General features: G+C 29.8%; 2 protein-coding genes across 4 annotated transcripts; one reads left to right on the top strand and one right to left on the bottom strand.

Moving 5' to 3' along the window:
• The first annotated feature begins 4,520 nt into the window (after window positions 1-4,520).
• LOC113849929 (protein prenyltransferase alpha subunit repeat-containing protein 1-B) lies at window positions 4,521-11,177 on the top strand. Of its 2 annotated transcripts, none has more exons than XM_027480180.1 (11): window positions 4,521-4,556; window positions 5,544-5,659; window positions 5,984-6,373; window positions 7,629-7,739; window positions 7,890-7,980; window positions 8,379-8,447; window positions 9,064-9,141; window positions 9,293-9,382; window positions 10,259-10,309; window positions 10,644-10,880; window positions 10,974-11,177. In XM_027480180.1, exons 2-11 carry the CDS (start codon window positions 5,577-5,579, stop codon window positions 11,091-11,093), a joined length of 1,320 nt encoding a protein of 439 aa, XP_027335981.1. In that variant the 5' UTR covers window positions 4,521-4,556; window positions 5,544-5,576; the 3' UTR covers window positions 11,094-11,177. The 2 variants fall into 2 exon arrangements, with proteins under 2 accessions (XP_027335981.1, XP_027335982.1); XM_027480181.1 differs by lacking the exon at window positions 4,521-4,556 and adding an exon at window positions 4,614-4,645.
• Window positions 11,178-12,003: 826 nt separating this feature from the next.
• Window positions 12,004-19,070, bottom strand: LOC113848846 (plasma membrane ATPase 1-like). 2 transcript variants are annotated; one of them, XM_027478195.1, is made up of 21 exons: window positions 19,017-19,070; window positions 18,392-18,511; window positions 18,192-18,290; window positions 17,321-17,458; window positions 17,079-17,213; window positions 16,350-16,529; window positions 16,018-16,224; window positions 15,754-15,873; window positions 15,521-15,640; window positions 15,184-15,306; window positions 14,985-15,089; window positions 14,756-14,900; window positions 14,011-14,169; window positions 13,698-13,936; window positions 13,569-13,601; window positions 13,406-13,487; window positions 13,133-13,293; window positions 12,853-13,053; window positions 12,571-12,753; window positions 12,204-12,382; window positions 12,004-12,100 (listed from the first exon to the last, which is right to left on the bottom strand). In XM_027478195.1, exons 1-21 carry the CDS (start codon window positions 19,068-19,070, stop codon window positions 12,004-12,006), a joined length of 2,880 nt encoding a protein of 959 aa, XP_027333996.1. The 2 variants fall into 2 exon arrangements, with proteins under 2 accessions (XP_027333996.1, XP_027333998.1); XM_027478197.1 differs by lacking the exons at window positions 18,392-18,511; window positions 19,017-19,070 and having other exon boundaries at window positions 14,756-14,896; window positions 14,981-15,089; window positions 18,192-18,275.
• Window positions 19,071-22,901: the final 3,831 nt, after the last annotated feature.

Genomic DNA, 22,901 nt, shown 5'->3' with positions numbered 1-22,901 from the left:
TTTAAAATACTTTTTAATTACGAATAATGTCATCAAAATAAAAAATAAAATAAATGTTGAGTAGATGTGACACTGTATTAATTGTAGTGAGTAGATTATCAAAATGTTTACATTATCCTTTTCAACTATTCTTATACAATAAAAATAATGATTCTTTTGCAGAAACTGTGGTCTACAATTTATTTTCATTTAAGTGAATAAATTTTTGTCTAAAAGAAAATGAAAAAAATACACTAATTTTATATTGCAGTTCGCATCAAAATTATAGAAGATTTATTTTTCAAAAATAGTGGTTAAAATCTTTGCAAAGGAAGAAGTCAAGTCGAATGACATTCATATGTCTACAATTAATGATTGATAAAGTTTATTTGGGTATTTTTGGAAGGATATCTTAAAATAATTTTTTCATATAATCTAAATTTTGAAGGTTAAACTAAGCTTCTGAATAATCAAATAATTGGTCATATGATTTCCTTGAGCAAAATTGTGTTACAATACCTCTTTTCTTATCTAAATGGGAACTACATTGATTATTTAGTGTATGGCAAAAAAACAGAAGTAATTGTTAAAAAAAACAAACATAGGATTATGATGAAGCACTTAGGTAGTTAAAACATCATTTGTTGAAGACCCATGAACAAATGAAAGGTTTTGTTAACAAGAAGTGTTAAGTTGTCATTTTTTTCTGTTGGTGAGTTGATCTTCCTCAAGCTTAATTGCAGTTTCATATGCAATAAATAATAATATGACATATTAACTGAAAATCAGCCCATAAAATACTTTGGCTCATTTCAATTTTGGAAAAGCTTGGGATGGTATCTTATAAGCTTAAATTGCTTTCAAGTTATAGAATTAATATACCCAAGGTTCTTTGTCTAGCAATTTAAGAAGTAACTAGTCACTACATTGTTAAGGCAAAACTACTTAATGGCTTGAAGGTGGTGTAGGACTCAGTTTGGATAAGATTTTAAAGAAGTTTATATATATATATATATAAACAGATAATTTTTTTGAAAATTTCTTATAAAAAATGAATATAAAAATTAAATAAAACTTCTTTTATAAGCTAAAAATAACAAAGTTAAATGAAGAACTTCTTAAAATATAGAGAAACATAATTTTTTATAATTCATGAGAAAAAATTTATTAGCTTTGCAATTGAAACAAAATTTAACTCCTATTACAATTATTATCTTTTACTTTACTTTTTATTTTTTCTGTATATACATTTTTTAAAATTGCATTTTAAATATAAAGAAAATATTTAAATCTAAAGTTTTCTCTTCTAAAGTTTGAGGGGTTGTATCTGCACAGAGAAATGTATATAAATATTTGCTTGTGAGTCAATAATTGGGCTTATTTGCTCTTTGAGTTTCTATTTCTCATTTAATAACACTCATCTATACCTAAATTCTCATTCTAAGTCTATATCAACATATTCAATTATCATGAGTATTAAAGTATCTCTTAATTACTTAAAAATTCAGTATTTTTTGAAGTAAAATAGTTCATGTTGGGTTTGTTAAATTCTTATGTAGCATTTTTTCATTGTGGGTGGTTTTTGGTCAATAGAAATTAATTAGGATCTTATTATATTGTTGATACTTAATATTTAATTAGTTAATTACATTCTCATAAATTATAAAGTCACAGTGTAATTCAAATGTAATAAGTTTTTTTTCAATTTTATCTGTATTTTTTTAAAATTTATTAATTTCTTTCCATTCTCTGAGTTCTGTCATCTTTCTTAATGTACAATTTAGGGTTATTATCATATTCATCGTGAGTAGAGAATTTCTTCTTCTATTTTGTTTGACTTTGATTTTTTATTTTTTTATTTTTACTTTATTTCTTTTGTTTCCCCTTATTTTCTTAGCAACTCGTTATGTCTTTAGATTTTTTATTGACAAAACTTGTATATGCAGGCAATTTTATTTAAATAATATAATTTTAAAAACTATTTCTAAAAATAAGATTAATTAAAATTATTTTTCTGTGTCTGAGACTTTTTTTTTCTACATAAAAAAGTGTATTAGAGATTTACGGATGATACTATTTTTATTTTTTTTAAATAATATCGCATATATCAAGTCGATACCCACTCCAGTAATGACAAGTGTCAAGCGCAGAACTAGTATCTTACTTTTTGGGATGATAATGCTATCTCTACTTTTGCAGCGATACTGCTATTTTCGTATCGGGTCCGATACTAAGATGTTAACAGTGGCATTAGTTTAAAAAATATTAAAAATTATAATTTAAAAATATTTAAATTTATAAATTTAAGATTATAAATTTAAAAAATACTTACGATTTAAATTTATAAATATTTAAAATTATGATTTAAAAAATTAAAATTTTAAATTTTAAAAATATGAATATAAAAGATAATTAAGATTATCTTTAGTAATAATTAATACTAAAATTAAAATAAATATCTTATGATTTCTAATAAAATTTTAAAAATTTATTATTTAAATAAGTCAGATAATTATAAATTAAATTTTTATTTTTATGGATGTTATGTCTAATTTTTTTTATTTAACTAATTTTTTAACTAAAAATTAATACTATAATTAAAATTAATTTTTTATTATTCATAATTTTATTTTGAAATTTATAATCTTCATTATTTGTTGTTCCAGAATTATTTATCGTAATATTAAATTTCTCTTAGAAAAATAATATATAGATTTTGTTCGTTAATTAACACCATTAGTATGGAGAAAAAAAACAGCAAGTACCTTATTTTAAATCAAGTTATGAAATTTTTTTCTAATTTTTTAAGAGCTAAAATTACATGATTAGTTGAATTATTGCTTGCAGTCTCGTGTTATTTTGAAATTCATAATTTTAATTTTTTAAAAATCATAATTTTAAATATTTTAAATTTAAATCTTAAGTATTTTTTAAATTTATAATCTTAAATTTATAAATTTAAATATTTTTAAATTATAATTTTTAATATTTTTTAAATTAATGCACGTATCAACATCTTGCTTAGTATCGGACCTGATATGGAGATAGTAATATCGCTGCAAAAGTAAAAATAGCACTATCGTCCAAAAAAGTGAGATACTAGTTCTGCGCTTGACACGTGTCATTGGAGTGAGTATCAACTAGATATGTGCGACTATTTTAAAAAATAATAAAAAAACAGTATTGTCTGTAAACCTCTGATACACTCCTTTACATAGCAAAAAAAAGCTCCAGACAGAAAAATAGTTTTTAATTAACTTTATTTTTAGAAATAATTTTTAAAATTGCATTATTTAAATAAAATTGCCGTATATGCACTCAAACTAGTTTATTGACCGTGTAATATACGAGCATTTTAATAATTATCATATTAAAAATGTAATTTTATTTTTGTTATTGAATTTTATTAAATAAAAGAGTTCTTTTGCTTTGTTTCCCCTCTCTTTATTGTTGATTTTGATTAATAAGAACAAAAAACTTACCTTTTCACAACTCTTGATTGAAGAAAACATTATAATACAACATATAAAATAATAAAAAAATGAAGAGAGGAAACCATAAAAACTAAAGTCATTTAATGAAAGGCAAAATCTAAGTAAAAAATATAAATTGAAGAATTAACAAATAAATCAAAGATCCTTTGATAATGTACAAGAGATGTTAAATCCTAAAAACAAAATAAGAATTTAATATTAATATAAGAAAAAATAAATCAATGAAATGGTGGAAAGGAGAAAGAATGCATCTATACTCTTTATATTTTGAGATTGAAGTTGATTGAGAAACCTTTCCTGCCTTTTTTTCAATTCCTCCTACCTAAACACATTTATTATCAAAAGTTAAGGTGGGGAAGGTTTAATGGGGAGAAGTTGTTAGAATTTAGAACAAATGAATAGTTATATTTTAAATTTATATTTGTGTAACAAAATAATAAAGAATGTTTAAATTTGAAATTTGAAATTGAAGTTTAAAATCGATATGCTTTATTATTTTTGCATGTTAAGCACTAGGAGTTGAAGATATTAATTGATGATAGTGAATGGTCATAAAAATATAAATTTAATGGATAAGAGAAAGAGAAAATTAAATAAAAATATAATTGAAGTGGATTATTACGAAATTGATTAGTTCTTAATATTGTCACTTTTAAAAATGATGGAAAAATAAAATAAAATCAAGGAACAAAATTATGAGTAGCAATCTTTCATATATTGCACAAGGATTTGTCAACGTTGGGGAAATGAGAAAATAATATAAATTTAAAATATTTAAGAGAAAATTTGATTAATTGATATAAAACATTATATGTAGTAAATTTGTATTAAAAATAATATAATTTAATCCTTTAATATTATTAAATATTATAGTTTTTAATAAAAAAATATTTGAATAATTTCTTTTTATATATAATTGTGGACGTGTTAACATTAATTGATAAGAAGTGGATCGAATTGAGTGAATTATTAATTACTCGAACAATTATTAGTTAACTATTTTATTATAAGAATAAATAGTAACGCGATTTCACACACTTTGATGTTTGGCATGACGGTTGAGGAGGGATCACAGGGCAATTGGTAATTCTTCTAAACACAAACTTTGATTCATATTAATAGTCTCATTCCCTTTGCAATTGCATCACTCCCTTTCACTTTTGGTTTTTTCTGTAAGCTGTTTTTATTTCTCTTCAATTAGCTTGACTAATTAGTGTTACTTTAGTTTAGAATTAAGAAGGATTGATTTTAAATGGTTGAACATGATTGATAAGCATAAAAAAATAATCTGAATCGTAAATTTTTCATTGAACTTACATTTTTCATTGAAAAATGTAATTTTTTAACTGTAAATCAAACAAGGCTTTATTTTTAAATGACAATGATGACCCTTTTTCTCCAAAGGAAAGTAGGGTCACTTTTTTTTTTGTTTTTTTAGACATTAACTTCACGTGTAAATAATCCCATCTGGGTCTTGTTCAGGCAAGTTAGAAGGGGCGATCTTGGTACTGCCTATGGCCTGTTTGTGAAAATGCCTTAGAGAGACCTTACTGCACTGGTGCACAAGGGTCATGGTTTTGGCTTGGTTTGCCTTAGAAAAGAGGAAATGGTGATGCTTTGAGGAATGTATGAGATGTATTTCATGTCTAGAAATGGAGTTTGAGGCTAATTCTTAAATGTCCAAATCTTTTACTTAGTAGGTTCTTGTTACTGGGTTATTGCTGCAATTTCTGGCTGGAATTTGAGGCTAATTCTTCTTATCACACACACATACATATTTAAGACAGATATACTGGGTTTTTTGCCATTTTTGTTTTTTTCAGATTGGTAAGGTTTGTTGTGTTTTAACCTTGTAGTTGCCAAAGGACTTCAAAACTTACTTTTGAAAATGTGTCATGAACTATGTAACTGATACATCTATTTGTTAAATGAAATGGATTGATTGATTGTTATTGTTTACTTTATTATCTGCAAAGCCACAGAGTTTCTTTTTTAATGCAATGAGTTTGACACTTATTATTTAATTAGATTGATTTGGCTATTGATCCCATCTTTTTGTTTTGTTCGAAGTTGGTACCTTTGGCATGATTCAAGATAGCAAATATGAGTGAAGAGTTTAATTCTAAAAGGGACCCAATGGATCTCTTGCATCAGTTGGAGGACATCCTTGAATCTGATGCTCTAATGTAAGATTTAATGATTTATGCTCACAAACTGATGTAAGACTTGCCCTGATAATTGCTTAACAGTAGTTTCTGTAGTTTCGATAAAAAAATAATTCTATTTTTTTAGTAAGTTTTGTGAACATCACTCATATGAAGTCTCTGGATGAAACAAAATATAATAATATATAACCTGATGATACAAATTATTATAAGATATATCTTTGATTGTTAGAGTAACACCTTGTTAGCAATGCCTTGGTTGAGGTCAATCTTAATTCTTTGTTACTTGAATGAACTATGTTGTGTTGCCTCTTTTTAATATGTTTCTCATGCTTTTGGATCCAGTGATGAGCTGGGCTATATTCATCCATCCCAGTTTTCCTTGCTCCATGAAGAATCAGGCATTTCATCTAATTTATTTGTTGGTGCTATTCATCACTCATCAGACAGGATTGTAGGCTTTGAGGAATCTTCCAAACAAGACAGTCTAATTTTCTGGAACAGAGATCATAAATTGGGAATTTCAACTGATGTTCTTTTACCTTTGTATAGAGCTGCTAAACATGCATTTATGACTACATTTAAACAATACAGGATATGTGGCAATCAATCTGACAAAGTTGACATTTGTTTACCTGCCTCTTCATCTTGTAGCCATCTTGACAGTCTACTTCTGAGAAGCAGCAAGTCTCTTCTGCTGCTAAGCTGTGATTTTATGACTGCTTGGAATTGCAGGTCCTCCTCTTTTATTTCGATCATATTTTATGCTTCTGTCGTTGGCATCTATAACTAAACATCATTAGTTGACTGATTCCAATATGTTGTTTTCAACTGCTCATAATTACTGATTTATTTGGTAGCATTTTCCTGTGTCCAATTGTCCAAACAACATTATATTTCCGTTCATTTATATGATTGAAAGGTCCCTTTTAACCTAACAGGAAATTTTACCAAATGGCCATCAGACCTGTGATACTATATCGTACTAAATGATAGGTGGTAAAGAGTCAGGAAGAGCATAAGCTCAGTGTTGCTCAATATGTTGCAGTGTATGAAGGAATATAAAAGATAGGATTTGTAATGAATGCATTGAAGAGAAAATAGGGATAGCATCTATTGAGGAAAAGATGATGGAATCTCACCGAAAATGGTTTGGTCATGTGGAAAGCTGATTGCTTGAGTAAGTAGGATAGCCATGTAGTTAGAGAGAGGGAGACCTAGAAATACTCTAGGTGAAACCACTGATTGAAATGACCAATATCGAAATGTACTTTTTGAGGATTTGGTTCATTTAAGAATACAATGACATTGTTTGATTCAATAGGAAACCCTAACTCATAGGAGAAGGCTTGGTTGTTATTGTTAACTTGTTATTGTACTTCCAGTTATCTTTACCTCCAATATTAGAAATCCAGGTAAAATGAGGGCCCGTTTGATTGTGGGTAATATCTTCTCATTTGTATCTTAAAAGAATAAAGGGAAAGCGGTTAGCATTTTGATAACTTTTAATATGTTATTTGAAAATTGTTGTTGAACCTAGCTAAAAATAATGTTTCAAAGCACAACTAGACTGTTTTCTTATTTGCTTTTAAATTGAAAATATCCCCAGTGGTTACTGGGTTTAGGTATTCTGCATTTGATCATAAATGATGGGTTGATTCTAGTAATTCTGTCTTTTGTTTGGGAGTCAAAATATGAGTAAAAAAATTTCTTTCTTGAATTGAGTTTATTTTGTGATATGCTTTTGTTTATAGGCTTTGAGAAAATGTTGGCAATTTGGCAAAAATATAAGACCTTGTGATTTTATAACAGTTTGAAGTTGTGATCTTAATTTAACTTTGTTTTCTGTTTTCTATGATTTTGAAAATGTAATAGGCATTAGCATATATATACTGAAAATGACATTTTACATCTAGAATTGTAAGGCACGAAAAGATACAAAAATGGAGAAAACATGGTAGGAATTTGATTTTTGTTCCTAACTTTGCAGAAAGTTAATAGTGTCCAAGAAGAAGCAGCTCTCAATGTTTATAGATGAACTTCTCCTGTCAGAACTTGTTCTCTCAAATTCACCCAAAAGCGAACAAGCTTGGAATCATAGGTATAAATGTGAAGCTTCTTATGACTTTGTCCACATCACTAAAAGGATAAATGATTTCTAGATATTATATAGGTTTGAGTTTTGAATATTAATTGATCCTAAGGCTTTGAACGTGAATGACAATCTAATGCATAGAAGTATTTTATCTAGGCGGTGGGTGATCAAGTCAATCTCTGCAAACTGTTCAAATTTCAAAGAGATTTTGGGAAAAGAATCTGAGCTGGTGGAAAAAATAGCTGAGGTCTAATTTCAGTACAAGAACAGCACACTGTTTTAACTTGGAAACATTATTTTTATGCTTTTATAATTTTGATGGGCCTTCATAACAAGGATAATTGTTGCTTTTCTTTTCCTTTTTTTCTGGTCTTTGTTCAATACAGGGGATATATAATATTCTATTGCAACATTTGTCATATGCATCATTTGCATTTTCTTGTTGAGACCTTTGATATTTCAATCCATTTTGTACTGTAAATATTAAATAATCCCAAAACATTATCCTAAAGAAGGAAAAAAAGATTGAGGGGGAAATTTATATAATGCTTCACCTTTTTGTCATGTTAAATACGTCATATCAGATGAACAACATTAGTTTGAATTAAATATCCATTTTCCTTGTTGGTACCCCATCATTTACAGAGATCAAAAATGAATTACCGTGCATGGAATCACCGTTGCTGGTTAATCCCACGCATGACTATTGAACAGGTATATTGATTATATGATATTTTTATTTGTTGTAAGTGTTATTATGACATGAATTCTGGATCAAATTTCATGGTAAATAATGAAATGCACTAGCAATTATACATTAAAGGTTGTACATGTAGTCCTAAACTCCAAATTATATACATATCAACATAGTTGTTTTCTCTTTTTGAAAATGTCTTGTCGCATTTACTCATATTTAGTTTTATGTTTACTGTAGTTGTTGGAGCTATGGGATATACTAATCTTATTATTCCATGTTTAATTGGATAAAATGGGCTCATTCCCATGTTTGGTTAGCTACTTGAAGGGGATTGAACATTCTGACAGTTGTAGGAATAAATAAGTATTCCTTAAAATGAGTCACGCAATACCTGCTTGACACATAATTATGGTTAGCCCAAATTAAGCTGAGCCGAGCTTATTTAGTTATAGCATATCAAACATAAAAATGGAATGCAGTCATGGAGTCAACAATTCAACATTTAATTTCATTGGTATTTCCTTTCCATTCCATTCCATCGAAAGTAATTTCATCAAATGAAATATATTACCTTGTAAATGACACAGTGAAGGTTTCTCATGAAGTTTGTAAATTAAAGCTGTACTTATTTAGGTGATGTACGAGTTAAAGAAATGCAGAAGTTGGGCTGCGCTGCATGTTGCTGATAATTGTTGCTTTCATTATCGCAGAGTAAGTTTTGATTTCTTGTTTGAACCTGATACTGAATGGTTATAGTTCCATGAATTATATACCTTTTGAGTAAGAAATCATAGTTCTATATGTCCTTTGATAAACTTGGGATTCTACAGTCTTGACAATCACTTACATTATTATATTGTAGCAATTATTGCTGAAAATCATGGAGGAGCAAAATTTTGTGGAAGAAACAGTAACTTGTGGTCATAATGCTAACGTTATTCAAGCCTTGAAGGTAGTAGTTACACTCATTTATTGTTCATGATCATAGGCTCTTTATTTTGAGTCTTTCATATTACATTTTGATTGATATAAAGAGATGGAATGGAGTAGAATGAAATGGAATAACATTAGCTAGTGGCTGTGGTCTCGGTTGCACTACTGTTGTCATAGTCTGATTACTGCTACTGAGATGTTGTAGTGGCATCACATGATGCGTTCTACAATTTGAATTTCTGGCTGCCATTATTTGGGGTTGTTTAAAATAGAATGGAATGGAACCTGATGGCATCACATGAGCTCCAAATGATTGAGAAATTTGATAGTGTTAAAACTTTTTCATTGAAACACTTAAGCTACAATATACTTGAGTTATGAAATTTTACTAAATAATTGATTTGGTATTTGTACTGTATGATGTATTAATGTATATTAAAAGCTAATTTTTAATTGAAAACTCAAACGTCAAAATAAAGTTGGAACCAAAAATGTTTGCAAGATTTGCAAACTAGTGAGCTCATCCAAACAAGCTCTCTCTTCATTAGGTACCCTACAAAATATGCTTGATTCATGGTTTTCAATTTGAATAGTCCTTGTTATATTTGCTTACATGCTTTGCTACTTGAAGTGATGGTCTTGATAGTTGCATTCTATGTCAGGACTTGGTTTTGACAATGTTTTATCATTGAAAAATTCAGCTCACCACATACTGCACAGAAAAGATCAAGTAGCGTGTGTCTCCTTTACAGAAATTTAGAAAGGGAAAACAAAGAACTGCAGATTGACTAATAGAACTGATATTTCTGTATCATCCTGATCATTTTTGCCACCTTATATTACTATCAGTGCCCATAAATTAGTTCTTTTAACTATGATAATTATGGTTTGACAGGATGAACTTGATTGGAATGAAACATTGATAAAACGTTATTTGGGAAGAGAGGTAGGTGGCCTGTGTTTGTTATTAATTTATTATTGGTCATCATTATTCATTAGTCACTAAAGTGATATGAGTTAAATATAATTTTAGCCATATAAAATTATCAAATTTTAATCATCATATGAGTGACTAAAAATACACTACTTTTGTTAAATATACGGACTAAAAACGAATAAAATTTAATCAAGGACTAACACCAAAAATTGACAATTTTATAATGACTTAAAAATATATTTAACCCTGAATAAAATTTTATAGTTATGGTTCCTTGAATGCATCGTTATTCTACTTCAGTAATTTTCTTGTTTAGGCATTCAATGTTGCTCAATTTGAACAGGCTCTATGGCTTCATCGTCGCTTCCTTTCCATGTGCTGGATAAATAACTTTCTAACTAATTCTGGAGATGCATCCTACCATTCCAAAGAGGGAGTCAGCATGTATCGTGACTCTGGCACCTTTCTGCAGAATGAATTATGTCTTTTCCTCTCCTGCTCATCTTTTGTTGATAATGATTTTGACGATTTCCAAGCACAAGCCACATATTGTGCTAGTTACATACTATGGTTGAAAGTGGTACGTGGATTATTTTTCTGTTAGACTTTCCATTTTAAGTCTGGTTAGTTGGATTGCTTTCTCAGGCCATCTTACATGCATTATGTGTATCAGCAAGTCCCCAAGCCTCTGGAAAATGAGCTCCTAGAGAAGATAAGAGATGTAGATCTGAAGACTGTGTTGGATAAGTCATGTCCAGAAAGATCCTCACTATTCAATAACTTTCTGAGCTAGATGGAAGCTTATGAGCTATGTGGGATGGAGTAGATCTTATTGTGATTTTAACAATTCATTTCTTTTATATATGACGCATGAATCTGGCTTCTCTAATTTACTTTAAAGGATAAGGTGTGGAGCAGTTATAACTCCACACTGTATTTGAATAAACATTCATAGGAAGTTGCTTCAATAACAAGTTTTTTTTATGTTTGTGAATGAAACGAGTTCCAGTAACATAGTAACAAGATCGGTTCGAGGTCATACTTCATTACTTGTGATTAAACTAGCGTAATAACAAATCAACTACTCAGATACTCAAGTTTAAGAGCTAAGGTTTTGTACAGGTGTTAAATGTATTAAGCACTAGTTGATAAATAACAGAATTTGAGCTGAACACAATTCCTGAATGAGAACACAACTCTTGCCATTACTGTTTTGTTAACTTTAGCCCCGAGAATAAGCAGCTAATAATAATAAAATTTTATTAGAAAGAGAAATATTTACTGTATTTTTATAAATATAATACAATAACTATACTTTTTTTATAAATTTTTTTTATTGTGAATGCTTAAACTCAGCCTCAAGGGCAGAGGTTAACAAAATCCTATTTTAATAACTTGTTTAGAAGTTTGTCCATGCATGTTTTCCAGCAACACTAAAAAAGGTTACAAATAAAATATTTTGGACTTTCCAAGGAGAGATATGTGTAAATAACAATATTGTAACCCAATAGGTACAATTAGCCCAAAAGAAGAAAGACAGGAGAAAAGAGCAAGCAACCAATGTTTTGAATGAAAAGTACAATAAAATCAGAAGAAACACTTTTTAAGTATAACCTGTACTCTGATAAGAGACAAAGCCATAGTACAAGAAATTTAAAGAGCCATATGGCAGAATAATGATGATAGATAGTAAGCACAGAATCTTAGACAGTATAGTGCCCATTCATGGTATCAATGTCCAAACCCCTTAGCTTGGCAAATGATTCCACCCTGCCTTTCAGAGTGTGAAGCTCTCTCAGCCTGCGTCATAAGGGAAAAAAAAAATAAAAAGGGGGAAAAGAAAAAATCATGGAAAGGTAAAATAAAACTTAAAAACAGTTTGAAGACGAACAAAGACACTAACCTTGCTATCTCTGCTCGCCTCCTAGCCTCTTCTGCCAATGTATTTATTTCTCTGAAGGTGTGCTTCTCTGTAAACCCTTTGGACTCAGCAGAGTGAAGGCCATGTAAGGTTCTCTGCTCAGCAGCCCATGCAGCCTCACGAGCTTCTTTACCAAAGTCATTTTTGTTTGTGAATGCAGTCTGTTAATTTGCATTAACAAAAAGTCATATTAGTACGGTAATGCAATATGAGAGAGTCTTAGAGACTACAACATACTAACTGGAATAATTCTTTTGTTTTGAACTCATTTCTTCTTAGACTTAAGTTCATTTATTTTCTACACAAATATTTGCCGAAGTTTTATCACAAGTTCAGTCATAGTACTCACTCTTTGGTTTACCATCAGATTCCACGCCCTTCCACTTAATGCATAACGAACACCAAACTTTATAGGATCCAGAAATACATAAGTTATAGAATTGTATAACCAAATGACTCCTGTCCATCCCCAACCTATACTTTTAATCCCAGCAACATCCCAAGAAAGAGTGGCAGATACAACAGTTGCAACCTGTTCAGAATATAGTGAAATGGAATAGTGAGGCTTTCGCCTGAGAAAGTTCACATAGTTTTAGAAGTATGAAAATGTAATGTGAAGAAAACCACATACCGCCTGAGCAATAATGAAGGCTGTAACAAGCAAAAGACCAGGTCTTTCTGTGTAGGACCAACCCCTCGACCGTGTCACAAAAATTAAGGCTTGACTAATTGTACTGACTTGAAGATAGACAGCAGATCCCAACCTTTTATTCATGTCATCAGTGACTGGATCATGAGGACTTGCGCGGAAGTGCCTCACACCAAAATGGTCCTGGTGCAGAATATTTCATTATCATATCATTGCATGAAAGAAAAACAAAGCAGTGGACAAGTGAAAGCAATATCCTTACAGGAAAGAAGTTTGTTTCGAAGACTATATAGAAGAAGATCACAGTCATTAGAGCCAGATAGCTGCCAAGAACAATTCCAGTTGCAAAAATTTCACTCAGCTTCCAACTATCAGGAAATGGAGAAGGTTTAACCCTATCTTTAGATATTGTCATGATGGTACCTATGAGGATGTTAACAATTCATGCCATAAGAAAGCTGAGTCTATCATATAATGACCACCAAATTATCATAAGACTTAAAATTAAGATACTAGAAAAAGTAGCTAATATTACCATCATTGAGAATGGCAATGACAAGGACCATAAAGGGAGGAAAGTCAAAGCTCCAAAAGCTGTTCAGCAACATGAAACCAAGCTGTGATGAAGGAAAAAGAATGAAAATGAGAAGTTTGATGATCCAGTTCATTGCTGAATATACTCTGTAAAAAGAACTTACCACAATACGAATAGTGATAGATATAGCATATATCTGCAAAGGAAAAGAGAAAAAGAAACGTGATTTGTTGTCAAACTAGGAAAAATTAGAAATAATTTCACTTTCATATGTTTATAGTTGTGGGATTACGGTGTAGTTTTTCATTCTCTGGAAAATTGCACGGCTAGTTAAGACTGCACTTATGATCACACTCAACCCAGGTTCTGTTAGCACTATGTCAGAAGCACTTCTGGCAGCATCTGTAGCGTCTGCAACAGCAATACCTATGTCTGCAATCTTCAGGGCAGGTGCATCATTCACCCCATCACCAGTCATCCCACAAATGTGTTTTCTAGCTTGTAACCTCTTCACAATCTCATACTTGTGCTCTGAGAGAAACATGTTATCAGAAATTGAACAAGACATTTAGAGCTACTTTGTGATCACTGCTTTCTTGGCTTACCAGGAAAGACTCCAGCAAAACCATCAGCATTCTCAATGAGATCGTCAACCGAGACTGCACCCAATTCATTATTTTCACTAAGCAGTGATGAAGAAGGATACATGTTAGTTCCCATCCCTAGACGCCTTCCTGTTTCCTTACCTATTGCAAGTTGATCACCTGAAAGGTTGTTTTTGTAGCATCATTGCATGAGTATCTGACATGAATTTTCTTACTTGTGCACATCAAAATTAAATTAGTTCACACAAAGAACACAAGGACAATGCTATAGAGTTAGAATCTCTTACGAGCAGATAAACTATCACAAACTTCTACCTTTGTTCACTATAGTATCCAATGAGATTGGTTTTCCTTTAGAATTAAAAGTTTCAGGGTGTTGGAAATGTTGTTACATGTCATGTTACGCCATCCAACTATTTTATATGAATTGTCTAACAATGCAAGTAATTAAAAAATTAATGAAATCGAGGTTCTCAATTATTTATCAGTATGGCAACAAATAGGTTTATTCTAGTAGTCCTTCTATGCATGGATAAAATTTCTTAAATACTGGACAGAGATTACATGGGGTATCCAAATAAATGACATTTAAAGTTTTCCACTCAACACAAATTATGAATTCACTTCAATCTAGCATAGATTTATGTCTAGAACTTATTTTTTTCAGAGAAATAATCTCATTTGTTAATGAAACAATGATATTTGCAATACTCTTAAATGAACATCAAGTGATGTTGACGCATACCAGTGATCATTTTGACACTCACACCCAGATCAAGAGCTCTTTTGATTGTTTCTGCACTATCATGGCGAGGAGGGTCAAAAAGAGGGAGAAGGCCAACAAACTCCCATGGTCCTCCTGGACTGTTCTTAGTTCCCTCAGGTACTTCCTGAATTGAGATAAAAAAAATATTGGTATAAAAAAATATAGTGATAAACGAATGAAATGATGAAACATTCATAGAAGGACAAACCTGGCGGGCAACTGCAAGAGAACGAAGTCCACGCTCTGCAAACTTGTCAATAATTGCATGAACTCTCTGATGGATTTCTGATTTGTTACGTGAAAGATTGAGAATCTATACAGTATAAGAAAAGAGTTAAATAGTGATCAAACAATGTTTCTTTGGTAGGTAGTATGGTTCTTAAAGTTATAATGAATTTATGTTCTACCTGCTCTGGTGCACCTTTGCTAACCCTGTGCATCTTACCAGCATGATCAAGGTATGTCAGTGCAGTTCTTTTATCGGTTGGATTGAACGGAAGGAAGTGAACTTCTTTTATTCCAGCACGTGCCTTGCAAAATTAGAGGACCATCAATAGACTAACCAAATTTCAACTACAGAAGATGGTGGAAACTTTGCAAAATTCTATTATTTGAGTAAAGAAAAATTTCTGTTTGTCAATTGGATATTAAGTAAGCTATCATGTACAAATGGATAGAAGTTGTGGAATTCAATGCAAAAAGCTTCAGTGCCATTATTCTAATAAGGTATCTTTGAACTTCTACCTCCTTTGGGTCTGCCAACATTGAAACGATTGCACAATCAATTGCATCCTGGTTCTCTAGCCTTGATGCTCTTGCAGCCATAAGTACAACCATGTCTTTGTCAACACCATTGGCAAAAACCTGCCAGATATTGATAATTGTTGGGAAAACAAATAGTTAGCATTTGAGATTAAAAAAAAACCAGCCAACTAATTCTTATGCTCAATTCTATAGTTGTAAGATAAAATTAAGACCTCAATCAAATTCTTGTCCACTGTAAGCTTGTTCAGAGTCAATGTCCCAGTTTTGTCACTGCATAACACATCCATTCCAGCCATTTCTTCAATGGCAGTCATTCTCTTTGTTATAGCACCCTGAAAAGGATACACCCATCATACCCATTAGCCAAAGTTCGAAAAGATATATAGTCAAAACTTAAAAATAATAAGCACTTATCCAATAAAAACCACTGAAATGTTTGAAATTTGAATCAATTTACTAAGTGTAGTATTGCAAACCTGCTGAGATAACTTATGTGAACCAATGGCCATTGTAACAGAAAGGACAGTTGGCATTGCAATAGGGATGCCACCAATTAGTAGCACAAGGAGGTTATCGATACCAACTCGGTATTTCCTTCCATGGATCCCATATATCACAATGATTTCAATAATCATACCAACAGCAATTGAGCAAATGCAGAAATTCCCAATAGATGTTAGAACCTGCAACAATTATGTGATGTTATTGAGCAATATCCTTACAACATTTCACATGAGGATGAGTATCCATGAGACTAAAAACATTCATTTACACAACATTAAGGACGTTAGAAATCCTATATGTGAACCTTCTGGAAATGTCCAACATGTGTTGTATTTTCCACAAGATGAGCTGCCTTTCCAAAAAAAGTGTGAACTCCGGTAGCAATAACTACTGCCTCAATTTCTCCTTGCTTGCAAGTTGAACCTGAATATACTCCTTCTCCAGGATGTTTTGTTACAGGAAGTGACTCTCCAGTAAGAGCAGACTAAAATACACACAAAAATAGTTCAGAATGCAAGAGTATGAGGATGAAGCATTGTATTAGTAAGCATGTTACATCTTGTCCATCTATGCATCAAATACATCAATTATTCTCCATCTAAAAATGATATTTCCTTTTTAATTTTTCTTGAGGATGTCTGAGATCAGCTCCTAAGTTTCCTATTTAGTTTACATCTTTTACTTTAACTAGGTTGATATGGAGCTACCTCAGGCATTAACTGAATATAAGATGATATACAATCAATTTGTAAAAATACTTCCGCCAAACCTTCATATTATGAAATATTATTTGAACTTCTATTTCTATGATCAGAAGATCAAACAAAAAGAAAACCATGCATATTTTCAATGACATAAAGAACAGTACTTTATATCATGTATCCATGGTTTATATTTGGGGTTGTAGCAGACATAAAGAAATCATATGTTAAACTCATCAAAATCAACTAACTTGTGGCCTTGTACAAAGAAATATTTCTTCTAACACTTAAGTTATCAATCATTATCTTCAGAATATTTTTGTGAATTTTACCTGATCAATCTTCAAAGGATCTCCTTCAAGGAGACGTGCATCAGCGGGAATGATGTCACCCAACTTGATGCTAACTATGTCTCCAGGAACCAACACTGAAGCATCTTCTTCACTCCATTTTCCATCACGGAGTACCTGCAAAAGTAAATGTAATTAGAAGAGAAGCTAACAAATAAATTGGATCATAAATCTCAAAGGAAAACAAAAACATGTATTGTTAAATCAATGAAGAAAGGAAGAACCTTTGTTTTTGGGGCCAATCTTGCCATAAGGGCAGCAGCTGCATTACCAGCATTGTTTTCTTCTATGAAACTGATGGTGGAGTTTATAATTAGCAAAAGAACTATGCCAATAAAATCTTGGTAATCTGATCTTTCATTCTGCAGAATTAAGAAGTTCTTTATTAAATTAACCGGATGATGGATTGTAATTTCTAACCAAACAGATATCAGAAATGTAAAAATTGAGTAATTGATACTGAAACATGACTTTTCAATTTAAAATTGTGAGAATAACTAGAATGCTACCACCAAAAACTTAATTATGTGTTCCACAATTCTTTGTAAAAGTAATGATATTTGTAACTTCAAAGTTAAATGTCACACAAGGGATGGAATTAAAATAGTCGTGTTATCTACCAGATAAAAGTCTATAACATTGCATCAGTCCTGAAATTATAATCATCAGACATTTAAGTACTTGAAATTTTAAAAAAGAAATTTTTATAACCCTCAAATTGGCAATCATTGATCATTTTAGTTTCTCACATCAAGACCTTATATATTTGATCCCTAACTTTGACGACTATCAGTCAATTGGGTCCTTGATTTTGGCACACAATAGTCAATTTAGTCCATAATGCCAGAAACCAAATTGACTAATAGTTGTCAAATTTATATATTTAATTGAATAATTTGGTAATGCTAAAAATCAAATTGACCCTTGATGCCAATTCAATTACCAAATTTATTATTTGCTTATGACTGATGAAAGAGTTAAGTAACATAGGACTGAATTGATTGACAATTGTCAAATTCTTATTATGTTTCATTAAATGAACTTGGGAAAACCATGGAAAAAATTAAAAGCTCAAAAAGAAGGGTCAAGATTTACCCCTCCATGTGCCATAGCTATGGCCATGATAGCAGCAGCTTCCATAACCCATGACAGAGGATTCCACATAAAGCCCAAAAACTTCAATATCTTACTTTCCTGTACAAGCATTAAAAAGCATAGAAGGTATCCATGAGAAATCTCAACAACAACTTAAAAGGGAGATAAGAATCTAAAAGCATTGAAGTTTGGCTTTTAACCTTCTTTTCTTCAAGCTTGTTGTATCCAAACAAGGCATGCCTCTCTTGTACTTGCTCTGAGCTTAAACCTTCTCTTGTGCATTTAAGATTATCAAAGACCTCCTCAAGAGGAATGTTTTCCTACATAGCACAAATTCCAAATTCACCAAATGCCTAATTATGCTCTATACCCCTTTTATTAATCATCAGACAAGTTATTTCACAAAATGGTTGAAGGATCAAATTATTCTAACACGTTTTGTCGCAAAAGAAAATTAGTTTCTGGATAATTTCCCAACTTATTAAACAACAATATAGCTAATCAATGTTGTAGTAATCCTTTGAAAACTTGCATGAAAGAAACTAAAATGTTTCAGTGCCAAATGGAAGAGGAATAAACAAATGCTAAATAGATTTAATATACCATACCATAAATAAATGAATGAATATTTTTCAGCATGTGTCAAATGACACAAAAGGAAATTAATAAATAGTATTTTTTTATTATTAAAATTATAGTATTTAATATTATTAATGTATTGAATCTTGTGATTTTTAATAACACTAGAAAAACTGATAAATAAAACTTAGGGACATTTGAGACAACTTGGAATGCCATGAAGATATTTTCTACTATTTTACATACCAGATCAACAGCTTCCTTTATAATAGCCTCAAGCTCCATGGACCCTTCTACCATCTCTTTCTTTTTCCTTTTTTTGAAGCTTTTCTATCTTCTACTCCCTTCCCAGCAAGAGAATATGTAGTTTTGTGCCCTTAGTCACAATTTTCTCCCTTCAATTGTAGGTTGATGAACTACAGAAACAAAATATAAATTGTGGCATAAAAGAAATGTGATATGACATTGTAAGAATGGCACAAATATATATATATATATATATATATATATATATGTATATATACAATGAAAGAGAGAGATTTCAAGCAATGCAGTAAATGTGCATAGAATGACAAAAACTAAAAAGATACAAAGCTACAAAAAGAGGCATATGCATGTAAGACTCCGCCGGCCAGCTTCTGCAATGGTTGTATTATACAAAGTTTTATTCAAAAGAGTTTTATTCAAATATATTACATATTATATACTTTTGCTGCCATCTTTATTTACCTTTCAGTCCCAAATTAATTATTCAACCGTACATTTTATTCTTCCATATGTACTTTGTTAGTGCATATTTCTATATCTAGTAAACTACCATTTGATGATTTGATCTAGTCACACACCATTTCAAATTACAAGCTTAAATTTTGTTCTTTTGCTAATGTTGCTTTCTTACCCAGGAATCACTATGTTAAGTTTTGTTCTTAGTATGTGTCAATATTTATATTTTTTTAACACACTGACAATAATAATAATTATTAAAAAAAATCTTTAATGTAGAGTATTTTTCAGTATCATCCAATCATGTGTTATCAAATTAATAAGAACAATTCAACAACAACCAATCTAAGAGTCAAACAATTTTAATGATGCAATAACACACAATTTGATGTTAATGGACAACAGAAATTTTTGAAGTGTACGGGTTATGAACAGTAGAAAATAAATTAAAAAAACTGCAATGCCCTGAAATAACTTTATAGTATATATGTGTAAAATTGTTTTTACATTTTATTAAAATCATTAGAAATATGAAGTTTAATTACGTCAAAGCAAGAAAAAATCGATAATATGAAGCGTAATTTACCCATTAATCCTTATGAATCATATTGTTGGTTTCTATGTACGAAAATTGGAATGTGAATAAAGATGTTAACTATATAAAATACTATATTACGATAATAAGGACGTGAAGTGATTTTGAGTTAAGTCACAATCCAGATTCTAAACTAACTATTTGAAATAATAAATTCTCATTCTAAATTATAATTAAAATTCTAAGTGTCCATTACTTTAATTTTTAATTTAAAAATTCTCTCTTTAAATAATAATTTTATAAGATGTAGTTTATTTTAATTTATTTTTACAATTTTTATTGTTATTTTGTATAAAAAGGTATATAATATTTATAAAGTTAAAATAAAGGTACATTATGAATTGCAAGTTTATGGATTAAAATAGGAATTAGTTCCCTTTTAAAACCAAATAATGACATGCTTCTTTCCAACTGTTTCATCATGCTCTTCAACAAGGAAACTCCATAAAAAAATAAAATGTTGTGCCAGCAAGGATTTCAGCTAGCTAGCTCTTAATATACCCATGATATTGAAACTAACAATTTAATAATGTGACAAATTTAAAAATTTATTGTTGTTACAATGAGTGAGAATAACCAAAATACTATAACATTAAAAAAAATCCAAATAAACAGTTCCAATGACTTTCAGTACCAGTTAATATATGAAAAAACAAGTACTAACTAAAGTTTCTAGGATATTTTTCATTGGTTAAAGAATTAAAAATAAATATTTTTTTAATAATGTGTAATACATTCCAATATTATTGACAATAACTTTTTATTTCAATTCCTTAATCAATATCTTAAGAACATTAATTGACAAATTATAAAGTCCACTGTAAAGATAAAATGAAACAGTGTAGATGTGGTGTTACAACAACTAAATAATTAGTTGATTAACTGTATGCTTATAATATGTAGTTATAAATTTTTTCTAATAAAAATGTATTGATATAAATATTGTGATTCTATGTTAATAATCTAATATATCATACTAATAATATAATGTATTTATAGTCTAATTCTTAATTTTGTCTCATCATATTATTGATGAGCTTGCTTAATTTTTTATACTCTAATTCTTGTACATATGCTAGCATAAGAACTTTCCAAGATGATAAGGAATTTCAAAATTAACTGAACTGCCACGACAGAAAAACCTAATAGATTATGTGACCCTATGTTTAATTTTATTGTTTGAACCCTTTATTACTTTCATTCTTGGTGTTGACCTCACTCTCTATCGAATGTCATGCTCATTTTATGATAAAGTAACATTGCTATGTCATGTTATAAAATGTCATCATTAAAATTAAATACCAACACTTTTTTTGTATTTAATGAAATTCACAAGAATTTCAATAAATAACAAAGAATGTTGAAAAAAAGTGTTGGGAAATTTGTTAGATATATCTTTCTCTTAAAACTCCTCTTGTCAGTGATAATTATAGATTATGGTGCAGATTATTTCTGAAAAAATTGTTATTATTAAAAATACATTAATCATTTAACTTGTTTTTGTTGATATAGTTTTGCCCAAGTGTAATTGCTTCGGTTACTGTACTTTTGATCTAATAAAAATTAATTTATTAATGTAGATATTATGAACATAATACTAATAGTATGATACACTGAAGGTATATGGTATATCTCAATTTCTTATACTAATAAAATTATCTCTTAATAGTTATGTGCTTATTAATTAGTATAAAAAATTAATATATATCATCAGTTTATCACAAGTCTATAATATTTATACAAACATATGATTTGTGCTAATATTTGTGCTAAAAAAATAAATATAGTTTAGTAAACTTCTAGAGAAATTCTTATGGAAGAAAAATAATCAGTATAAAAAATAAATAATTTTTTCTCATAAATTTGAAATGATTTATCGCTACAAATTTTTAAAAAAATTAAAAGAGAAAACTTCTCGAAATATAGAGATAGAGAAAAATAAGTTAAAGAGAAATTTTATTTTATTTTTATATTGATTTTTTTCTATCATATAAATTTCTCTAAAATTTTATCTAATCAAACTTAAAGACTAACATGATTTCAATCAATACAAACATTTTATTTTAGTGATGAAAATATTGGCTTTATTTTTTTATTATTATTTAAATTTTAAGTTAGGCAAGATGAGGTGGCACATTCCTTTGTTTAAATCATCATTTTTATCGGTAGAGTAGTATGATGTTATTGAATCCTTTGCATATGCAAAATGCCAAAGTTAATAATCATAGAATTACATTCATAAGAAAAACAATTATATAATTACCTCTTAACCGATTCAGAATGTAATGAATCCATGTTTGTTTAATCAACAAAAAATAACAATTAGACAAACGTTGATTCGCAACTGCAGATAATATTTAAAAAAACTGTTGTTTCATTATTAGGACTAGGATAAGGCATTTCTTCAAGAACATTACAGGACATTCAAAGCTAGAAGCCAAGAAAAGAAAAACCCTTTTAATAAATAGCTATAAGATACATTTTCATGAATGATTAAGATTTTATTGAAAATAATTTATGCAAATAACTTGCGACTTTTATAGGTTCTGTTTAACATAAATAAAAAAAATTATTAAATTATCTTAGAAGATGGTCATATGTTATATAAAATGTGACTATTTCGGAAGAGCCAGCATCAACTCAAATTTGGAGCTCTCATGACACCATTTGGCATCACGCCACAATAACATACAAGTTATAGAACACAGATTCAACCCTTCAGTGGTTCATCAATTTGCTATTGAAAATTTTTCTTGACCAATATTATTGCATGTTGTGAAATAAAATCAAATATTATTTAATATGGTATCTAT

This window comes from Abrus precatorius, unplaced genomic scaffold (genome assembly GCF_003935025.1).
Source record: "Abrus precatorius isolate BTA unplaced genomic scaffold, Abrus_2018 Scaffold9, whole genome shotgun sequence".
NCBI lineage: Eukaryota > Viridiplantae > Streptophyta > Magnoliopsida > Fabales > Fabaceae > Abrus > Abrus precatorius.
The sequence above is the reverse complement of the archived record's forward strand: the minus strand, read 5'-3'. Positions and strand labels throughout refer to the sequence as shown.

Excerpts from the sequence above, each read along its gene's own strand:
- LOC113848846 (XM_027478195.1), bottom strand. The coding sequence starts at position 19,070 with ATGGTAGAAGGGTCCATGGAGCTTGAGGCTATTATAAAGGAAGCTGTT. Across the intron at positions 13,602-13,697 it reads AGAGAATGAAAAACTACACC|ATATATGCTATATCTATCAC; the intron begins GTAATCCCACAA and ends TTTCCTTTGCAG. Across the intron at positions 12,383-12,570 it reads ATCTGATGGTAAACCAAAGA|ACTGCATTCACAAACAAAAA; the intron begins GTGAGTACTATG and ends GCAAATTAACAG.
- LOC113849929 (XM_027480180.1), top strand. The coding sequence starts at position 5,577 with ATGAGTGAAGAGTTTAATTCTAAAAGGGACCCAATGGATCTCTTGCAT. Across the intron at positions 6,374-7,628 it reads ATGACTGCTTGGAATTGCAG|AAAGTTAATAGTGTCCAAGA; the intron begins GTCCTCCTCTTT and ends CTAACTTTGCAG. Across the intron at positions 10,310-10,643 it reads AACGTTATTTGGGAAGAGAG|GCTCTATGGCTTCATCGTCG; the intron begins GTAGGTGGCCTG and ends CAATTTGAACAG.